This window comes from Oryctolagus cuniculus, chromosome 17, assembly GCF_051225735.1.
Source record: "Oryctolagus cuniculus isolate XC-2025 breed Fujian yellow rabbit chromosome 17, ASM5122573v1, whole genome shotgun sequence".
Taxonomy (NCBI): domain Eukaryota; kingdom Metazoa; phylum Chordata; class Mammalia; order Lagomorpha; family Leporidae; genus Oryctolagus; species Oryctolagus cuniculus.
In genome coordinates this window covers 30,665,486-30,685,979 of record NC_142883.1, presented here as the reverse complement: position 1 = coordinate 30,685,979, position 20,494 = coordinate 30,665,486, and the positions used below count along the sequence as shown (strand labels likewise).

The following is a 20,494-nucleotide window of genomic DNA, read 5'->3' as shown; positions in this document are numbered from 1 at the left end:
TAATCGAGTGACATCTATGCATGTCTTTGTGGCCCCATTTTGTCATGCTGATAATTCCTAAGTGATCGTGCTTCTGTACACAGTCCTCATTGATGAAAAATTAAGCACAGCATGAAAATTTAAAACAGAAAAAAACTAAAAAAATAGTTCAAGCAAATGCTAATTTTTTAACAGTAATGCCAAATTTATTCTTTTTTTTTTTTTTTTTTTTTGACAGGCAGAGTGGACAGTGAGAGAGAGAGAGGAGAGAAAGGTCTTCCTTTGCTGTTGGTTCACCCTCCAATGGCTGCCGCGGCAGGCGTGCTGCGGCCGGCGCACTGCGCTGATCCGATGGCAGGAGCCAGGTGCTTCTCCTGGTCTCCCATGGGGTGCAGGGCCCAACCACTTGGGTCATCCTCCACTGCACTCCCTGGCCACAGCAGAGAGCTAGCCTGGAAGAGGGGCAACCGAGACAGAATCCGGCGCCCCGACCGGGACTAGAACCCGGTGTGCCGGCGCCGCAAGGTGGGGGATTAGCCTAGTGAGCCGCAGTGCCAGCCCAAATTTATTCTCTAAATGTATTTAACCAACATAACATAGAAGAGATTTACAGACAATGTATATAAATATAAATATAAATTTAACATTACCTTGGGGCTGGCGCCTTGGTGTAGCGGATAAAGCCGCTGCCTGCAGTGTTGGCATCCCGTATGGACACCGGTTTAAGTCCCAGCTGCTCCATTTCTGATCCAGCTCTCTGCTATGGCCTAGAAAAGCGGTAAAGGACGGCCCAAGTCCTTGGGCCCCTGCACCCATGTGTGGGAAGACCCAGAGGAAGCTCCTGGCTCCCAGCTTTGGATCAGCACAGCCCTGGCTGTTGTGGCCAATTGGGGAGTGAACCAGCGGATGGAAGACCTCTCTTTCTCTCTCTGCCTCTCCTTCTCTCTCTGTGTAACTGACTTTCAAATAAATAAATAAATCTTAAAAAATTATTACCTGACTTACCTTAAAAGAAGGTAAAATGGCATCTTGAGTTTTGGGAGTAGATGACGTCTTTGGAAGTAGCATTTCAGGGGGAGAAGAAAGAATGCTAAATGTTGAGGCTTCAGGTCCATTTTCTCCTGAAGCATGTAGAAGGGATGTGCAGGATGGATTTTCTGAATGACTGCCATCATGTTTTTGTCTTATGAATGCTATCTCCCAAGCAGAGTCTGACCTAGGAATAAAAAAAATCACTCTAAGGATATGCACTGGATTTAGTAAAACTGAGTTCTAAGTTAATGTTTAATATATTATTAAAAATATTTCTTTAAGCATTAAAAATACTCAAAACATCTTAAACTATAATTTGTAAGGAGATGTGCTAAATGACCCATTTTGTCTTATAGATAGAACAGTTACCTCAATCTGGCCCTAGTAATTATGCTTTTTGCTTCCTCAAATGATACCCCAATCATAGATTCCTTGTTCACTGAAACAAGTTGGTCTCCTGGCTTCAAACGTCCATCCTAAATCAAAGAGAAACGTTTATTAAAAAATGAAAAAAAAAAAACCCGTAATGTCTTAAAAACTTAACTGATGAATTTAGAGCAATAAAAAGCTTTTGAAGAATGTCTAAAACAATGACTAAACAGAAAAATCTTAGAGAACCTCAACAGTAAAATGCTTCTGATTTAGGGCTGGTGTTGTGGCATAGTGTGTAAAGCCAACATTTGCAATGCTAGCACCCTGTATGTGTGCTGGTTCAAGTCCTGGCTGCTCTATTCTTGATCCAGCTCTCTGCTAATGTGCCTGGGAAAACAGTAGAAGATGGCCCGAGTCCTTGGGCCCCTGCAGCCATGTGGGAGACCTAGAGGAAGCTCCTGACTTCAGTCTGGCTCAGCCCTAGCTGTTGCGGCCATCTGGGGAGTGAACCAGCTGAAGGAAGATCTCTTTTCTCTCTCCCCCTCCTCTCTGTAACTCTTCCTTCTCAAAGAAAATAAATCGTGAAAATGCTACTGATTCAAGCCTAATTTGGTAATATACATGGAGTGAAATTGCATGTTTTGTGTATTCCGTTAGGACATTTGCTTGCTAAGGAATCTAATATATTAGGACATAGACCTGCTTTATAGGCTTAGCATTATGACAAAGCTCTGACTCTTTGATAGAATAGGCCAAATACTTATGGGGCTTTTCAGGACATAACATTCAATTATTTTAGTTACTGAACATCCATGTATTTTCTTCCCACCAAAATTTTCGATGCATTTTTGCTAGATCTACAGTCACTCCTGTTTCCTAATGCCTACTTGCTCATGCATACAGTGTTAATCGTGTTCTGGTAATAAAGACTGCCTGGATTGCCTCTGCTAACCCCAGCTCTGCTCAGAATGAGCCTAAATGAATAAGCGAGCATATCTGTTACAAGATTTAATGTAAGGGAAGTTTCTCAGTCTTCATTTGTCTTCTAATTCCACAAAATCAAGAGAAATTTTTCTTTAAATTCGTATTTGCTGAAATATATCCTTTGGATAATTGTTCTTTTTGCTCTGAACTGAATTATTTATGATCATGGCAATTTATGGCTATTTACTCTTAAATAAAAAAGGCTATTATTTTATTTAAAAAAAGACATGTAGTATTGTCTCTTTCATTGACTAATGAATACATAAAAAACTAAACAAATATGAAACATTCATAAACATTCATCAGAAGGTTTTCTGGGAACATAATATCTCAAATACTATGTAAAAGATGTTATAGTCTAAATGCACTACAATCTGTCATCTTTCTGAAATAGAAGTATTATTATTATTTTTTAAAAGATTTTATTTATTTATTTGACAGGTAGAGTTACAGACAGTGTGAGAGAGAGACAGAGAGAAAGGTCTTCCTTCTGTTGGTTCACTCCCCAAATGGCCGCTATGACCGGAGCTACGCTGATCCGAAGCCAGGAGTCAGGTGCTTCTTCCTGGTCTCCCATGCAGGTGCAGGGGCCCAAGCACTTGGGCCATCCTCCACTGCCTTCCCAGGCCACAGCAGAGAGCTGGACTGGAAGAGGAGCAACCAGGACTAGAACCGGTGCTCGTATGGGATGCAGGTGCCACAGGCAGAGGATTAACCTAGGGTGCCACGGCGCCGGCCCTGAAATAGAAGTATTATTAAAAAACAAACAAACAAAAAAAACTAACTTGAGCCACACTAACAGCAGTTCTATAAAACCACAACAAAAGACTCTAAATAACCAAACCAGCCTTCAGCAAAAAAAAAAAAAATTTAGAAAGCATTCTATTAACTGACTTTCAAATATACTTTAAAATCCCACTACTTGGTACATAGCCAAAGGAAATAAAATGAGTCTGGCAAACAGACACCTGTACTCCCACATTTACTGTAGCACTATCCTGAATAGCCAAAAAGTATCCATCCACTGAAGAATGAACTTAAAAAAATGTATACAATGGAATAGTACTCAGCCATAAAAGGATGAAATCCTGCCATGTAATAACATGGACAGAACAGGAGGTCGTTGTGTTAAGTGAAGTAAGCCAAGCACAGAAAGATAAATATCACATGATATCAATCTTACAGTCTTAAAAAAAAAAAGTGATCTCAGAAGTTAAAGGAATTATGGTGTTTACCAGATGCTTGGGAGGGTAGAAGAAGGGTAGGGTAGATGGGGAAAGGTTGATTAACAGGTACTAAGTTACAGGTAGATAAGAGCAAGAAATTCTAGATGCTTCTTATATGTTAATTCTTCTATGGATGCTCCTTATATGTTCAACAAACCAAAAGGGTTGACTTTGTAAGATTTTTAACACTGTTTTGTGTTGCTCAGGCCCAGATCTTATTGGAGTTACACCACAGATGCATTTAAATCAACTATCCCAAAACATTACTAAGACTTAAGTACACTAACTTGTACTATAACATGATAACTTTTAGTTTTAAGGATAGTCATTCACTAATGATTAGGGTGATGTCCTGATGAACAAAGAGACAAACCTCTTTGCAGCAGGAAAAAAGGCTAAGAAGAACTAGGGAAGAATAAAAATTTCTGTAGAGAGTTTATTTCATAGGAAAGCATAGAAAGACTAAATAATCCTTAAATTTTCTATTTCAGTCACTCTAAATGAATTCACAGGTGTTCATTTCATATTCCATAAATTAGATATATGATTTATTTATACATATAAAAATAATTTCTCAATAAAAGGTCATACAGTTTGCCACACAATGTAGGTGTACTAGTTATTTGTTCTATATTCTAGAACTTGTATCAGAAGCAAAGGTAAAAAAGAATTTTTAAAACTGATTTTTAAAAAGGAGTAAATATCTGCCATTGTTAAATCTCAATCTAGGACATTAGGAATCTGCAAAATAACACCTTATAGAATCAGTTTAATGAAGTAGATTTTAACTGACATTTAATGAATACACTACTATTAACTTGTATCCCAAAGCCTGACAAGGCTAACAGACGGTGTCATTTGATCAAGACATTTACAAGGACACTGACAAGTAAAGAAGGTTTATTTTAGAATTGTGGTGGTACACAGTAAAAAAAATATGGTTATTTTGTTTTTATTACAAATGTTCTCAGCAGTAACAGCTCCTTTTGGGGACAGTGTTGTAGCACAAGGGGTTAAGCTTTTATGTGCAATGCAGGCATCCCAAATGGGAGTGCTGGTTCAAGTCCCAGTTACTCTGCTTCTGATCCAACTTCCTGCTAATCCACCCTGGGCCCCTGCCAACCTGTGGAGTTTCTGGTTCTTGTCTGAGAATAGACCATTGCTGCCATTGGAGGAGTGAGCCAGCGGATGGAAGATCTGTGTTTATCTTCTTTCTCTCTGCTGCTCTGCCTTTCAAGTATCTACCTATCTATATATCTTATAAATAAATTTTTTAAAAAAAATTCCTTTTATTGAATTTCCTTGGAAAATGGAAAATCCTACAATGATAACTAAAAATCACTGTCTTTCCTTTGGTCAGGTGCTTTCTGAAGTGGAAAGAGCACAGAGTTTGGCAGCCAGATAGACCTGGATTTGAATTTAAGCTCTATAAATTACTAGCCAGATCTCAATAAACAATGAAAAAGAGAGAAGGTGCGGGTGGAGCACTCAATCTTTGCCACTACAGTATCAGAACTAAATTCTAAGTGGTCTGGAGGTAGCTCTTGAAGTGATGAATCTTACAGAAATCACAATTGGTTGCCAGGTTTGCAGAGGAAAAGGCTAAGAAAACAGAGGTAAGCAACAGAGTTTAGGTGGACCTGCCAGTGCCCAAACACCCTTTTCAAGCTGCACAGTGTCAGTGTTACAGAGGAAAAGTTCCCACGAAGCCATGAAACCCATCTTGAAATACAGTACCCTGGGCTGGCGCCACAGCTCACTAGGCTAATCCTCCGCCTGCGGCGCCGGCACCCTGGGTTCTAGTCCCAGTTGTGGCACTGGATTCTGTCCCGGTTGCTCCTCTTCCAGTCTGGCTCTCTGCTGTGGCCTGGGAAGGCAGTGGAGGATAGCCCAAGTGGTTGGGCCCTGCACCCACATGGGAGAGCAGGAGGAAGCACCTGGCTCCTGGCTTTGGATCGGCTCAGCACGCCGGCTGTAGCAGCCAATTGGGGGGTGAACCAACAGAAGGAAGACCTTTCTCTCTGTCTCTCTCTCTCATTGTCTAACTGTGCCTGTCAAAAATAAATAAATAAATAAAGTACCCTGGTGTATTAAAGTGGAATTTTCTAGAAGGATGCAAGTCGGAGAAGACAACTGTGTCTTCTCACTGTGATTTCTGGTGTTTATATATTTTCTTCTTTCTAAAAAGTATTCATAGCTGTGAGGCTTTTTTCCTTCTCTTTCTCTGCCTCCTAGAATAAGATCTTAGCTCATCATGTGAATTTCTGAACCTGTTTAAAAGTCAGAACCTGCAAATGACAACAAAGCTATTTCTGTAAAAGTCTGGCATCTTAAACAAGTGAATTCTGCCCCAGTTGGACTAATGTATGAAAGACAACAACTTCAGGGATATGCTGAGGCTTCTTCCACACAGTCCTGGTTCCAACGCAGCAGTTACTGAGCAACTACATGTCATGGCAGGCAATGTGACAAACACTTCCACAAGCGGAACTTCAGAGACTGCATTTTTTCCATTGGCATTCATATAAACTTTTTTTTTTTTTTTTTTGACAGGCAGAGTTAGACAGTGAGAGAGAGAGAGAGAGCGGTCTTCCCTCCGTTGGTTCACCCCCCAAATGACTGCTACGGCCGGCGCACTGCGCCGATCCGAAGCCAGGATCCAGGTACTTCCTCCTCATATAAACTTTTTAATAATGTATTCCTGACCACACAAACACTTAGGTCAAAAACTATCAACACTATTCATTTTTTTTTTAAATATTTATTTATGGAGTCCAGTGCTGTGGCGCAGTGGGTTAATGCCCTGTCCTGAAGCACCAGCATCCCATATGGCACCGGTTTGAGACCTGGCTGCTCCACTTCCTGTCCAGCTCTGCTATGGCTCAGGAAAGCAGTAGAAGATGGCCCAAGTCCTTGGGCCCCTGCACCCATGTGGGAGATCCAGAAGAAGCTCCTGGCTCCTGGCTTCGGATCAGCGCAGCCCTGGCCTTTGCAGCCATTTGGGGAGTGAACCATCAGATGGAAGACCTCTCTCTCGACCCCTCTCTTTCTCTCTCTCTCTGTTTCTCCTCTTTTTGTGTAACTCTGACTTTCAAATAAATGAATAGATATTAGGAAAAAAAGATTTATTTATGAAGCCAGGAGCCAGGAGCTTCCTCCAGGTCTCCCACATGGGTGGAGGGGCCCAAGGACTTGGGCCATCTTTGACTGCTTTCCCAGGCCATAGAAGAGAGCTGGATCGCAAGTGGAACAGTTGGGACATGAACCAGCATCCACATGGGATGCTGGCACTGCAGGCAGCGGCTTTATCTGCTATGCCACAGCGTCAGCCCCAGCACTATTCATTTCTGATGATGACTTTGTTAGTTTTTAAAATATCATTACCATATTATTAGAAATTATCTTAACAGCCTGATTCTGATGTAGCTAACTCATTCCTTCTGAAATGAATGCTTATTCCTACAAGCCTTTGGATTTCTTTCCCATACTTTAAGAAGCTATAGATTAAAGACATCCTTCTTTTAACTCCAGTTACTATATGAACTAAGGCAAATCATTTACTCTTGATGAGACTCTTCACTGCAGAGTGGGGATAAATATCTATAACACAAGATTGCTGTAAGAATCACAGAACATATGTAAGTCAGCATATTGGAGATGGTAAATAATGTCAGCTGAATCAGACTCTCATATCTGTTGTGAACAATTTCACATTGATAGCAAATTTAATTATGTTATTCCTCAAATTGAGAACCTTTCACGAGTGCTCACTGGTAGGAAAAAGCTGAAACTCAGTAACTTGTCAACCCCGGAACAAGAAACTAGCTGCAATCTACTTTCTCTAGCCTTACCATGCACCTTCCATCCCATCATATTAAGTCTTCATTCTATTCTCAGAGGATACTTCTCAAATCAGTCATGGTCTTTCAACTCCTGACACTTTAACACTTACCAAGTCCCATGTAGAATGTCACCATCCTCCTTTCTATCTCTCTACTTGACAAACTTCCAAACTTCACAGCCAAATTCAACCAGTATCTCTGCAGTAAGTTTTTTCCAATTCTCTGGACTTAACTGCTCCTTTCTCTTTGCTTCAAAAGTACTTTTACTTATCCATATCACTGCACTTTTACTCTCCTTTCTCCATCTCCCAAAATTATAGCATATTAAATCAGCAACTCCCAAATTACCAGCAGGGATTCTTTCAGTTGGCCAGAACCATGTCTTTTCCAAGGTTGTTTCCCCAGAATGGTTCAGGTACACAATAAATTCACAATAATTAACAAGCTGCTGGATTCTTTCCCGGTTGCCCCTCTTCCAGGCCAGCTCTCTGCTGTGGCCAGGGAAGGCAGTGGAGGATGGCCCAAGTGCTTGGGCCCTGCACCCCACGGGAGACCAGGAGAAGCACCTGGCTCCTGCCTTTGGATCAGCGCAGCGCACCGGCCACAGCGCGCCAGCCGTGGAGGCCATTGGAGGGTGAACCAACGGCAAAAGGAAGACCTTTCTCTCTGTCTCTCTCTCTCACTATCCACTCTGCCTGTCAAAAAAAAAAAAAAAATCTAAATTAAAAACAACAACAACAACAACAAAAAAACCATGGTGGGGCTGGTACTATGGTACCGTGGTGGGTGAAGCCTGCAATGCCCGCATCACTTATGGCCAGTGGTTCAAGTCCTGGTTGCTCCACTTGCAATTCATTTCTCTGCTATGGCCTGGGAAAGCAGTAGTTATGGCCCAAGTGTTAGGGCCCCTACACCCATGTGGGAGACACAGAGGAGGCTCCTGGCTCCTGGCTTCAGGAACTCTGCCTTTCAAATAAATAATACATTTTTTTAAAGAAACATATTGTTTTATGGGTCAGGTGGAGGTAATAGTCACAAACATTATATATCATTACAAAGTAAGATAGATGACATGAAGAAAAGGAAAAGGTACCAGGAGCATATATAGGAAAAATAAAACCAGGGCTATACTAGAGGATAACAGGGAATACATCTCTTAAGCAGATCTTTGTATTGAAATATGGTAGTAATGGAGGAATGGAAGAGAGTGATGGAATAGCATATGAGATAAGAAAGAAACTAGCCAATCCCAGGACCTGAGAGAATGTGCCTCTGAAGGCATCAAGATAAAGAGCCACAGAGGCAGAAGCCACACCTTACTGAATTTGTAGGCAATCAATTCTTAGTAAGATATGTTGGGAGGGAAATATGCATGGTGTATAAGAGCACACAAACTCACTGAGGGTCCTGATAAAAACTGATGATAATTTAAACTGTGGTGACCAGATCTCCTCTGATTAATAACACTGATGGGTTAAGGAAATACTCAAAGTACAAAAGTCACCATATATGCTAATGAATTGGCTGTTTCCGGAAGACAAAGTAGGAAAGTTGGAAGCTACTAAGCATTCTGACTTTGTAAATGGAAGGTGTCATTCACCAATGGAAGAGGTATTGTTTGGGAAGAGAATAGAAGATGAGGTTTTGAGGTAAACAATATGGATTCTGCCTCAGAAATGCTGAGTTTCAGATGTCTTTAAGAGTTTAAGTAGAAACATTGATCAGAAAATTGGATATGTGGGTGCAAGTGTCCAGGCCAAAAAAAATTTTAAGATTAAAAGTTGAGAACTCTGCACTGACAATAGAACTAGCTGATAGGGTAGAAAGACCTTAGAATTCTCATATTTCCTTAATTCAGTACTTATTATATTCCTTCTTAATGTATAGGTTGCCTCTAGCTCTTATAGCTGGGAGAATCTTCTTTCTTCACTTGAATTAGAAATCTGTATTCATTGGCCGGCGCCGTGGCTCAATAGGCTAATTTTCCACCTAGCGGCGCCGGCACACTGGGTTCTAGTCCCGGTCGGGGTGCTGGATTCTTTCCTGGTTGTCCCTCTTCCAGGCCAGCTCTCTGCTGTGGCCAGGGAAGGCAGTGGAGGATGGCCCACGTGCTTGGGCCCTGCACCCCACGGGAGACCAGGAGAAGCACCTGGCTCCTGCCTTCGGATCAGCGCAGTGCGCTGGCCGCAGCACGCCAGCCGTGGAGGCCATTGGAGGGTGAACCAAAGGCAAAAGGAAGACCTTTCTCTCTATCTCTCTCTCTCACTATCCACTCTGCCTGTCAAAAAACAAAACAAAAAAACCTTTAAAAAAAAAAAAAGAAATCTGTATTCATGTTACCTCCAGTTTCCAACTCTGAGTATGGTTTTCAAAGAAACACAATATTGGTTTTACTAAACCAGTTTTATATTCTCATATTCATCAGGAGAAAAATATCAGAATGGGGGGTGCTACAGTACCTAATCATAATTAATGAAAGAAAATTCCTTCTGAGTTCCAAAAACTCCTTTAGAGTTTTGGAAGTTTTGGAATATAAGTGGAATATAATCCAGATATAAATTAAGATAACCTACCTTGTTAATTTTTAAACATTATATTGTTAAAACAAACTTTCATTAAGTTAAAGTACTCATACGCACTTAAAACATTAACAGTTGCTGAGTTCAGCAATCTGATGATGGTTATTAGCTAATATTTTCCATTTCATAAATATAACATAAATACACCTACTATTCAGAAATTTTATGCAGATTAAGAAGTTATTAGAATGCCTTAAACAACTATAAAATGTAGTAAATATATTATCAAAAATTTTTAAAAATTCCATCTATTTTGTATTTATATATTTGATATGCAATAAATCTCCATATTGAGGAAATAGTCAAAAATAAATGTGAGCACTGGAAAACTACTTATTCTTCTCCTGTACATTTCTCTATTTTGGCTGTTTTCTTCTGTGGGATGTGATCAGGACAGAGGATTAATAATTATGTGCTTCCCTCTAGTGGTACATACGTAGAAAATCCATTAGAAGGTTTTGTTTTTAATAAACTCTTCAATGAAATGTTAAGAAAACCAACATAAAAAATACACATCACGGGTATAATTTCTTAATCTGCACTCACTGGTGGCAGATTGATGAAGAGTCATTCTGGTAAGTACCACTGTTATCAATGTATTACTCTAACAGCAAATGCTTGTCATAGAAGTAAAAGAGCACACATTGATGCTTGTCTTAAAAGCAGATGCAGATTCCTATCACTTGTTATATCCCTTTTTGATTACAGCACAATATCAAGTATGGTCCAAGGAATATAGTGCTATACTGAACACATACACAAACATATGCACCCCTTTTAAAAAAAAACAAAAACAAAAACTAAGTGGTATTAACCATCTCAATTCTTAGAAGAAAAAAAACTTCATTTTCCTTGTTGTAATTTCATTAAATTTAGCACTTATAAATGTTCTTCTATGGTTAGTTATTCACCTTTAAAAGCCAAAAATATATATCATTATAATATCTTATTTTTACAATGTAATACTTAGAATATGAAACGTATATTTGGAACATGTCTTATATGAACAAAGCCAGAAACAGTTATAACTATTACAACTGTTTTGTAAGGTTTTAGTGAAACTCTTTTCCTTATTAAGAAATAACAATTCAGATAAGTAAACTGCTTGCTACTCAAGAGTTTCTAGTGGTAGGGGAGATGGTAAGAATAGGACTATTTACAATGGGAAGTATAATAATAAATAAGAACAAACAATCTCTCCAAAAAGGACTACAGGAAATTTTTACAAATATCTCTCTCCCTCTGCCTCCCTCTCCTCTCTCTCTCTCTCACACACAATTACATTAGTAAAACAGAAATAGCAAATGAAATTCAAGAGAAATGAAAATTCAGATATAGTAACCTATTAAATAACTTGCTGTGAATTTGCCTTAAATTTGGGTCTGACTTCTCAGCAACCAAAACAAAAAATAACGCATGACATTACACATTTCTCACATGGAAGAGCAAAGACAGACTTCCTAATTAAAAAAACAAAACAAAACAAAACAAAAAACACCAATAAAAGGAACTCTGTTGTCTTAATTCTAAATCTAATTTCTCAATGGGTTCTAAATATAAATTCTCACATGAGCAACTAGTGAGTGGTAGAACTAGCACACTCAATAAGAAGCACTGCAGGCTGGCTGCGCGGCTCACTAGGCTAATGCTTCGCCTGCAGTGCTGGCACACCGGGTTCTAGTCCCGGTTGGGGCACTGGATTCTGTCCCGGTTGCCCCACTTCCAGTCCAGCTCTCTGCTATGGCCCGGGAGTGCAGTGGAGGATGGCCCAAATCCTTGGGCCCTGCACCCCCATGGGAGACCAGGAGAAGCACCTGGCTCCTGCCTTCGGATCAGCGTGGTGTGCCAGCCGCAGCGGCCATTGGAGGGTGAACCAACGGTAAAGGAAGACCTTTCTCTCTGTCTCTCTCTGTCCACTCTGCCTGTAAAAAAAAAAACAAAAAACAGACCGGCGGAGCCAAGATGGCGGAATAGTGAGGGCGCGCACCGATAGTCCGGGAAAATTTAGTTTAATAAAAGGGGAGTTACGGTAGCCTCAGAAAAAAGAACCAGGAAAATATTGCAGAGGAAACTCTTCTGGATCGAGTGGCTGTGAATCTGAGGACCTACTGGGAGAACAAGGTCGCCCACCGCGCAGAAGCCGAGCCACAGGAGCCGCCGGTGCCGCAGAAGCCGCAGGGTTTGCGCGCCAGTGCAGAAAGGGGAGTGCATGTCACACAGACAACAGCGGGGAGAGTTGGGACGGCCAGGGCTCCGAGTCCACACATCGGCGCTGGAAGGGGAGGTGAGCTCAATAACCCGAGACATTGGCAGGGAAACGGGGGTCAGAATCTAGAGGGGGGCCGGAAAGTGCAGCAAACTCACTACCGGAAAGAAGGAAAAAAAAAAAAAGCTTGGGGGTTTCTCTTTCCCCTAACCTTGCAAAGGTTGCAAGGCTGCAAGGCTTGAAGAATTCCCAAGAGACAAAGAGCAGGCCCCCTCTCTGGATTTACATATCAACAGGGGAGAGCTAAGGAACTGAGTCACTACAATTCAGTAGCCTAGGCAACCCAGTGGGAGTCCAGAGAAGCCTACACAGACTCTTTGGGTAGAAGCCAGAGACTGGAAGCTAAATACCATCAATTCTGCACAGCCGTGCCGTGCGGTATTACTTACCCCCTGAATAAATAAAATAAATAAATAAATAAATAAATAGAGAGAGATTTACCACGCATAACCTGAGGGTGTCACCTTTGCACACCCTTAACCAGGAAGAACCAAGCAGAGCTCTCAGGCCACACCCATCTCAAGCCTCCAAGGCTCCTCCAACAGCAGGCAGTCCACTTAACACGGACATAGTATAAAATTAAAAAAAAAATTAAAAAAAAAAAACGCACAGTGACGAAAGAAGAATTAACTATGCCAAGCAACAAACACAGAAATCGAGGGAACAAGATCAACGATGACACTATGATGCCTCCAAATAAACAAAACACCCCAAACCAAGATTATGAAGATGATGAGATAGAAGAAATGCAAGATACGGATTTCAAAAAATTTATGATAAGAACATTTAGAAGTTTTCAAAAGCAAATCCTTGAACTACAGAAATCCTTATTGGACAGGATTGAAAATCTCTCTCGTGAAAATGAAATTTTAAGGAAGAATCAAAATGAAACTCAGAAACTAGTAGAACATGAAAGTGTGATAGTGAAGAGAAATCAAAATGAAATGAAGAGCTCAATAGATCAAATGACAAACACATTAGAAAGCCTTAAAAACAGAATGGGTGAAGCAGAAGAGAGAATATCGGACTTAGAAGATAGAGCACAGGAAAACATACAGTCAAACCAAAGAAAAGAAGAGGAAATTAGAAATCTAAAAAATATTGTTGGGAATCTACAGGATACTATTAAAAAAACCAACATTCGAGTTCTAGGAGTTCCTGAAGGCATGGAGAGAGAGAAAGGATTAGAAGGCCTTTTAGTGAGATACTAGCAGAGAACTTTCCAGGTTTGGAGAAGGACAGAGACATCCTAGTACAGGAAGCTCATAGAACCCCCAATAAACATGACCAAAAGAGATCCTCACCAAGACACATGGTAATTAAACTTACCACAGTGAAACATAAAGAAAAGATCCTAAAATGTGCAAGAGAGAAACGTCAGACTACTCTCAGAGGATCTCCAATCAGAATCACAGCAGACTTCTCATCAGAAACACTACAGGCTAGGAGGGAATGGCGAGACATAGCACAGGTGCTAAGAGAGAAAAATTGCCAGCCCAGAATATTATATCTGGCAAAGCTCTCATTTGTGAATGAAGGTGAAATAAAGACCTTTCATAGCAAAATTGAAAGACTTTGTGGCCACTCGTCCAGCCCTGCAAAAGATACTTAAAGATGTGCTACACTCAGAAACACAGAAACATGGCCATCAATATGAAAGAAGGGAAAGGAAGAACACCTACCAGTAAAAGAGCATGGGAAGCTCAAAACATATACTAGAAAATATCTCTGGGAAAATGGCAGGGCAAAGTCACTACGTATCAATAGTCACATTAAACATTAATGGTCTGAATTCTTCAGTTAAAAGACACCGTTTGGCTGATTGGCTCAAAGAACACAATCCAAGTATTTGTTGCCTACAAGAAACACATCTCTCTAACAAAGAGGCATGCAGACTGAAAGTGAAAGGTTGGAAAAAGATATTCCATGCCAACAGAAACCAAAAAAAAGCAGGTGTAGCCATATTAATATCAGACAAAATAAACTTTAATACAAAAACTGTTAAGAGAGACAAAGAGGGACACTATATAATGATTAAGGGTTCAATTCAACAGGAAGATGTAACTATTATAAATGTATATGCACCTAATTACAGGGCACCGGTCTATTTAAAAGATATGTTAAGGGACTTAAAGGGAGATTTAGATTCCAATACAATAGTACTAGGGGACTTCAATACTCCACTCTCAGAAATAGACAGATCATCTGGACAGAAGATCAACAAGGAAACAGCAGATTTAATTGACACTATTGCCCAAATGGATCTAACAGATATCTACAGAACTTTCAATCCTACATCTAAAGACTTCACATTCTTCTCAGCAGTGCATGGAACCTTCTCTAGGATTGATCACATAATAGGCCATAAAGCAAGTCTCAGCAAATTTAAAAGAATTAGAATCATACCATGCAGCTTCTCAAACCACAGCGGAATGAAGCTGGAAATTAGCAACTCAGGAAACCCCAGAAAGTATGCAAACACATGGAGACTGAACAACATGCTCCTGAATGAACAATGGGTCATTCAAGAAATCAAAAGAGAAATCAAAAACTTTCTGGAAGTAAATGAAGACAACAACACAACATATCAAAACTTATGGGATACAGCAAAAGCAGTATTGAGAGGCAAATTTATAGCAATAGGTGCCTATATCAAGAAATTGGAAAGGTACCAAATAAATGAGCTTTCAGAGCATCTCAAGGACCTAGAAAAACTGCAGCAAACCAAACCCAAATCTAGTAGGAGAAGAGAAATAATTAAAACCAGAGAAGAAATTAACAGGATTGAATCCAAAAAAACACTACAAAAAATCAGCCAAACGAGGAGCTGGTTTTTTGAAAAAATAAACAAAACTGACACCCCATTGGCCCAACTAACTAAAAAAAGAAGAGAAAAGACCCAAATCAATAAAATCAGAGATGAAAAAGGAAACGTAGCAACAGACACCACAGAAATAAAAAGAATCATCAGAAATTACTACAAGGACTTGTATGCCAGCAAACAGGAAAATCTATCAGAAATGGATAGATTCCTGGACACATGCAATCTATCAAAATTGAACCATGAAGACATAGAAAACCTAAATAGACCCATAACTGAAACAGAAATTGAAACAGTAATAAAGGTCCTCCCAACAAAGAAAAGCCCAGGACCAGATGGATTCACTGCTGAATTCTACCAGACATTTAAAGAAGAACCAATCCCATTTCTTCTCAAACTATTCAGAACAATCGAAAAAGAGGGAATCCTCCCAAATTCTTTCTATGAAGCCAGCATCACCTTAATCCCTAAGCCAGAGAAAGATGCAGCACTGAAAGAAAATTACAGACCAATATCCCTGATGAACATAGATGCAAAAATCCTCAATAAAATTCTGGCCAATAGAGTACAACAACACATCAGGAAAATCATCCACCCAGACCAAGTGGGATTCATCCCTGGTATGCAGGGATGGTTCAACATTCGCAAATCAATCAATGTGATTCACCACATTAACAGACTACAAAAGAAAAACCATATGATTATCTCAATTGATGCAGAGAAAGCATTAGATAAAATTCAATACCCTTTCATGATGAAAACTCTAAGCAAATTGGGTATAGAAGGAACATTCCTCAATATAATCAAAGCAATTTATAAAAAACCCACAGCCAGCATCCTATTGAATGGGGAAAAGTTGGAAGCATTTCCACTGAAATCTGGCACCAGGCAGGGATGCCCACTCTCACCACTGCTATTTAACATAGTTCTGGAAGTTTTAGCCAGAGCCATCAGACAAGAAAAAGAAATCAAAGGAATACAAATTAAGAAGGAAGAAGTCAAACTATCCCTCTTTGCAGACGATATGATTCTTTACTTAGAGGATCCAAAGAACTCTACTAAGAGACTATTGGAACTCATAGAGGAGTTTGGCAAAGTGGCAGGATATAAAATCAATGCACAAAAATCAACAGCCTTTGTATACACAAGCAATGCCATGACTGAGAAAGAACTGCTAAGATCAATCCCATTCACAATAGCTACAAAAACAACCAAATACCTTGGAATAAACTTAACCAAGGACGTTAAAGATCTCTACGATGAGAATTATAAAATCTTAAAGAAAGAAATAGAAGAGGAAACCAAAAAATGGAAAAATCTTCCATGCTCATGGATTGGAAGAATCAACATCATCAAAATGTCCATTCCCCCAAAAGCGATATAGATTCAATGCAATCCCAATCAAGATACCAAAGACATTCTTCTCAGATCTAGAAAAAATGATGCTGAAATTCATATGGAGGCACAAGAGACCTCGAATAGCTAAAGCAATCTTGTACAACAAAAACAAAGCCAGAGGCATCACAATACCAGATTTCAGGACATACTACAGGGCAGTTGTAATCAAAACAGCATGGTACTGGTACAGAAACAGATGGATAGACCAATGGAACAGAATTGAAACACCAGAAATCAACCCAAACATCTACAGCCAACTTATATTTGATCAAGGATCTAAAACCAATTCCTGGAGCAAGGACAGTCTATTCAATCACTGGTGCTGGGAAAACTGGATTTCCACGTGCAGAAGCATGAAGCAAGACCCCTACCTTACACCTTACACAAAAATCCACTCAACATGGATTAAAGACCTAAATCTACGACCTGACACCATCAAGTTACTAGAGAACATTGGAGAAACCCTTCAAGATATTGGCAGAGTCAAAGAATTTCTGGAAAAGACCCGGGAGGCACAGGCAGTCAAAGCCAAAATCAACTATTGGGATTGCATCAAATTTAGAAGTTTCTGTACTGCAAAAGAAACAGTCAGGAGAGTGAAGAGACAACCGACAGAATGGGAAAAAATATTTGCAAACTATGCAACAGATAAAGGGTTAATAACCAGAATCTACAAAGAGATCAAGAAACTCCACAAAAACAAAACCAACAACCCACTTAAGAGATGGGCCAAGGACCTCAATAGACATTTTTCAAAAGAGGAAATCCAAATGGCCAACAGGCACATGAAACAATGTTCAAGGTCACTAGCAATCAGGGAAATGCAAATCAAAACCACAATGAGGTTTCACCTCACCCCGGTTAGAATGCCTCACATGCAGAAATCTACCAACAACAGATGCTGGCGAGGATGTGGGGAAAAAGGGACACTAACCCACTGTTGGTGGGAATGCAACTGGTCAAGCCACTATGGAAGTCAGTCTGGAGATTCCTCAGAAACCTGAAGATAACCCTACCATTCGACCCAGCCATCCCACTCCTTGGGATTTACCCAAAGGAATTTAAATTGGCAAACAAAAAAGCGGTCTGCACCCTAATGTTTATCGCAGCTCAATTCACAATAGCCAAGACCTGGAACCAACGTAAATGCCCATCAACGGTAGACTGGATAAAGAAATTATGGGATATGTACTCTTTAGAATACTATACCGCAGTAAGAAACAACGAAATCCAGTCATTTGCAACAAAATGGAGGAATCTGGAACACATCATGCTGAGTGAAGTAAGCCAGTCCCAAAGGGACAAATACCATATGTTCTCCCTGATCGGTGACAACTGACTGAACACCAAAAAGGAAACCTCCTGAAGTGAAATGGACACTATGAGAAATGGTGACTTGATCAGCATAGCCCTGACTGTTAATGAACAACTTAATACATTATCCCTCTTAGTAGTTTTTTTGTCTGTTCTACTTAATATGACTGGTTTAATTCTGTAATTATCACACAGTTATTCTTAAGTGTTGAAAATTAACTGAAATGTGATCCCTGTTAAACATAAAAGTGGGAATAAGAGAGGGAAGAGATGTATAATTTGGGGCATGCTCAAGCTGACTTGCCCCAAATGGTAGAGTTAGAAACATACCAGGGGACTCCAATTCAATCCCATCAAGGTGGCATATACCAATGCCATCTCACTATTCCAAGTGATCAATTTCTGTTCACAATTGATCATAATGAAAGGACTAAGAGTCAAAGGGAGCACATAAACAAGTCTAGTACCTGCTAACACTAACCGATAGAATAAATAAAGGGGAGAGTGATCCAACATGGGAAGCGAGATACTCAGCAGACTCATAGAATGTCAGATGTCCTAAACAGCACTCTGGCCTCAGAATCAGCCCTAAAGGCATTCGGATCTGGCTGAAAAGCCCATGAGAGTATTTCAGGCATGGAAAGCCAAGACACTCTGGCAAAAAGATCTCTGTGAGTGAGATCCCAGTGGAAAGAACAGGTCTTCAAAGAAGGAGGTACCTTTCTCTGAAGGGAGGAGAGAACCTCCACTTTGACTATGACCTTGTCTAGACAAGATAAGAGTCGGAGAACTCAGAGGGCTTTCGTAGCCTTGGAAACTCATGACTGGAGCATAGGGAGATTACTGATGCCATAGACAGGAGTGTCAATTTGTAAAGTCAACAACAGGAGTCACTGTGCACTTACTCCTCATGTAGGATCTCTGTCCTTAATGTGCTGTACATTGAGGCTTAATGCTATAACGAGTACTCAAACAATATATTTCACTTTGTGTTTCTATGGGGGTGCAAACTGTTGAAATCTTTACTTAATGCATACTAAACTGATCTTCTGTTAAAAAAAAAAAAAAAAGAAAAGAAATTATCAATTCCCAACTTGACTCTCACTGGGATTAAACATGACAATAGGTCTGATCTGATTTCATCATCATTTAAAAAAATCATCTATTATTTTTCACTTGATGTTTCTGTGTGGGAGCAAACTGTTGAAATCCTTACTTAATGTATACTAAGCTGATCTTCTGTATATTAAGATAATCGAAAATGAATCTTGATGTGAATGGAAGGGGAGAGGGAGTTGGAAAGGGGAGGGTTGTGGGTGGGAGGGACGGTATGGGGGGGAAGCCATTGTAATCCATAAGTCTTACTTTGGAAATTTATATTCATTAAATACAAGTTAAAACAAACAAACAAACAAACAAAAAAACAAAAAAAAAACAGCACTGCAACTGCAAATTCACATTTTGTTTTCAGTTTTTACAAGTCTGTCTTATTTTGCATTTAGGAGAGGCTAAAAGAATGTTTTTCAAGTTCAAATGACCTGCTTAGGCCAATCCCAGAGCAGTGATGTCTTCAAATATAATGTCTCTGAATCAGTCTTGGGATAAAAGTATATAACTTAAAAGTATATAATCTGTAATTGGAGGCTGACATGGGTGTTACTTTCATATGTGAGAAACCTATTCATTTGTTGGTTTAATGCTCCTTTCAGAGTAAGAGTCTATCTTTTTTTTTTTTTTTTTTTTGGACAGGCAGAGTGGACAGTGAGAGAGAGAGAGAGACAGAGAGAAAGGTTTTCCTTTGCCGTTGGTTCACCCCTCCAATGGCCCCACGGCCAGTGCGCTGTGGCCGGCGCACCGTGTTGATCCGAAGGCAGGAGCCAGGTACTTATCCTGGTCTCCCATGGGGTGCAGGGCCCAAGCACTTGGGCCATCCTCCACTGCACTCCCTGGCCACAGCAGAGAGCTGGCCTGGAAGAGGGGCAACCGGGACAGAATCTGGCGCCCCAACCGGGACTAGAACCCGGTGTGCCAGTGCCACAAGGCGGAGGATTACCCTAGTGAGCCACGGCGCCGGCTCAGAGTCTATCTTCTACCCTCTTTGTATTTTTGAGATATATGGTCATGGTGGACATTCAGTTTATATCCAAAGTTATTGAAAAAGTCAGAAAATAAACCTTACCACTGGTAGGTATTTTGATATGGGAGAGGATATTTTTATCTTTACCTTAGAACAGTCTCCTCCAGGAATGATTTCCTGTATATAAACCAATGGACCTTCGTTCCGATTAATTCCTCCTAGGATCTTCAGACCAAGACCTGTTTCCTTCAGAATCGTGATTATCTGAAAGGCAGGGTCCCTGAAATAAAGTAAACAGGCACTCACAGGTCAAGTTAGAGACTGGTACATTCGTTTTTCTTTAAACTACCTATGAAGTCAAATTCTCAGATCTAGACAACCCAAAAAAAGAATGCCTGCAAGCAATTAGATTTTTAAAAAATATGGTGATATAAAGCAACCAAGTGGAATTTTTTACTTGTATTTTACGTTTTCTCTACAAAACAACTAAAACATAAAGGTATTTACAGTAGAGATGCTTATTTCTTTGGACTCTAACAAAGAAAATGTTTTAAATTATCATTTTAGTGAATTTAAAGATAACCAAAGAGATGTGCTTTTAGTT

At 40.0% G+C, this 20,494-nt stretch overlaps 1 protein-coding gene across 9 annotated transcripts in view; it reads right to left on the bottom strand.

Moving 5' to 3' along the window:
• The window catches only part of STXBP4 (syntaxin binding protein 4), a 204,714-nt gene that overhangs the window by 161,679 nt on the left and 22,541 nt on the right, over positions 1-20,494 (bottom strand). For all 9 annotated transcript variants that reach the window (XR_016223597.1, XR_016223599.1, XR_016223598.1 and 6 more), the window contains 3 exons: positions 20,038-20,170; positions 1,381-1,487; positions 985-1,195 (listed from right to left, as the gene is read on the bottom strand). Coding sequence is in view for 5 of the 9 variants with exons in the window: in XM_008271271.5 (XP_008269493.3) it covers positions 985-1,195; positions 1,381-1,487; positions 20,038-20,170 (451 nt within the window). In the remaining 4 variants the exon portion in view is untranslated. The remainder of the gene's footprint in view (positions 1-984; positions 1,196-1,380; positions 1,488-20,037; positions 20,171-20,494) is intronic.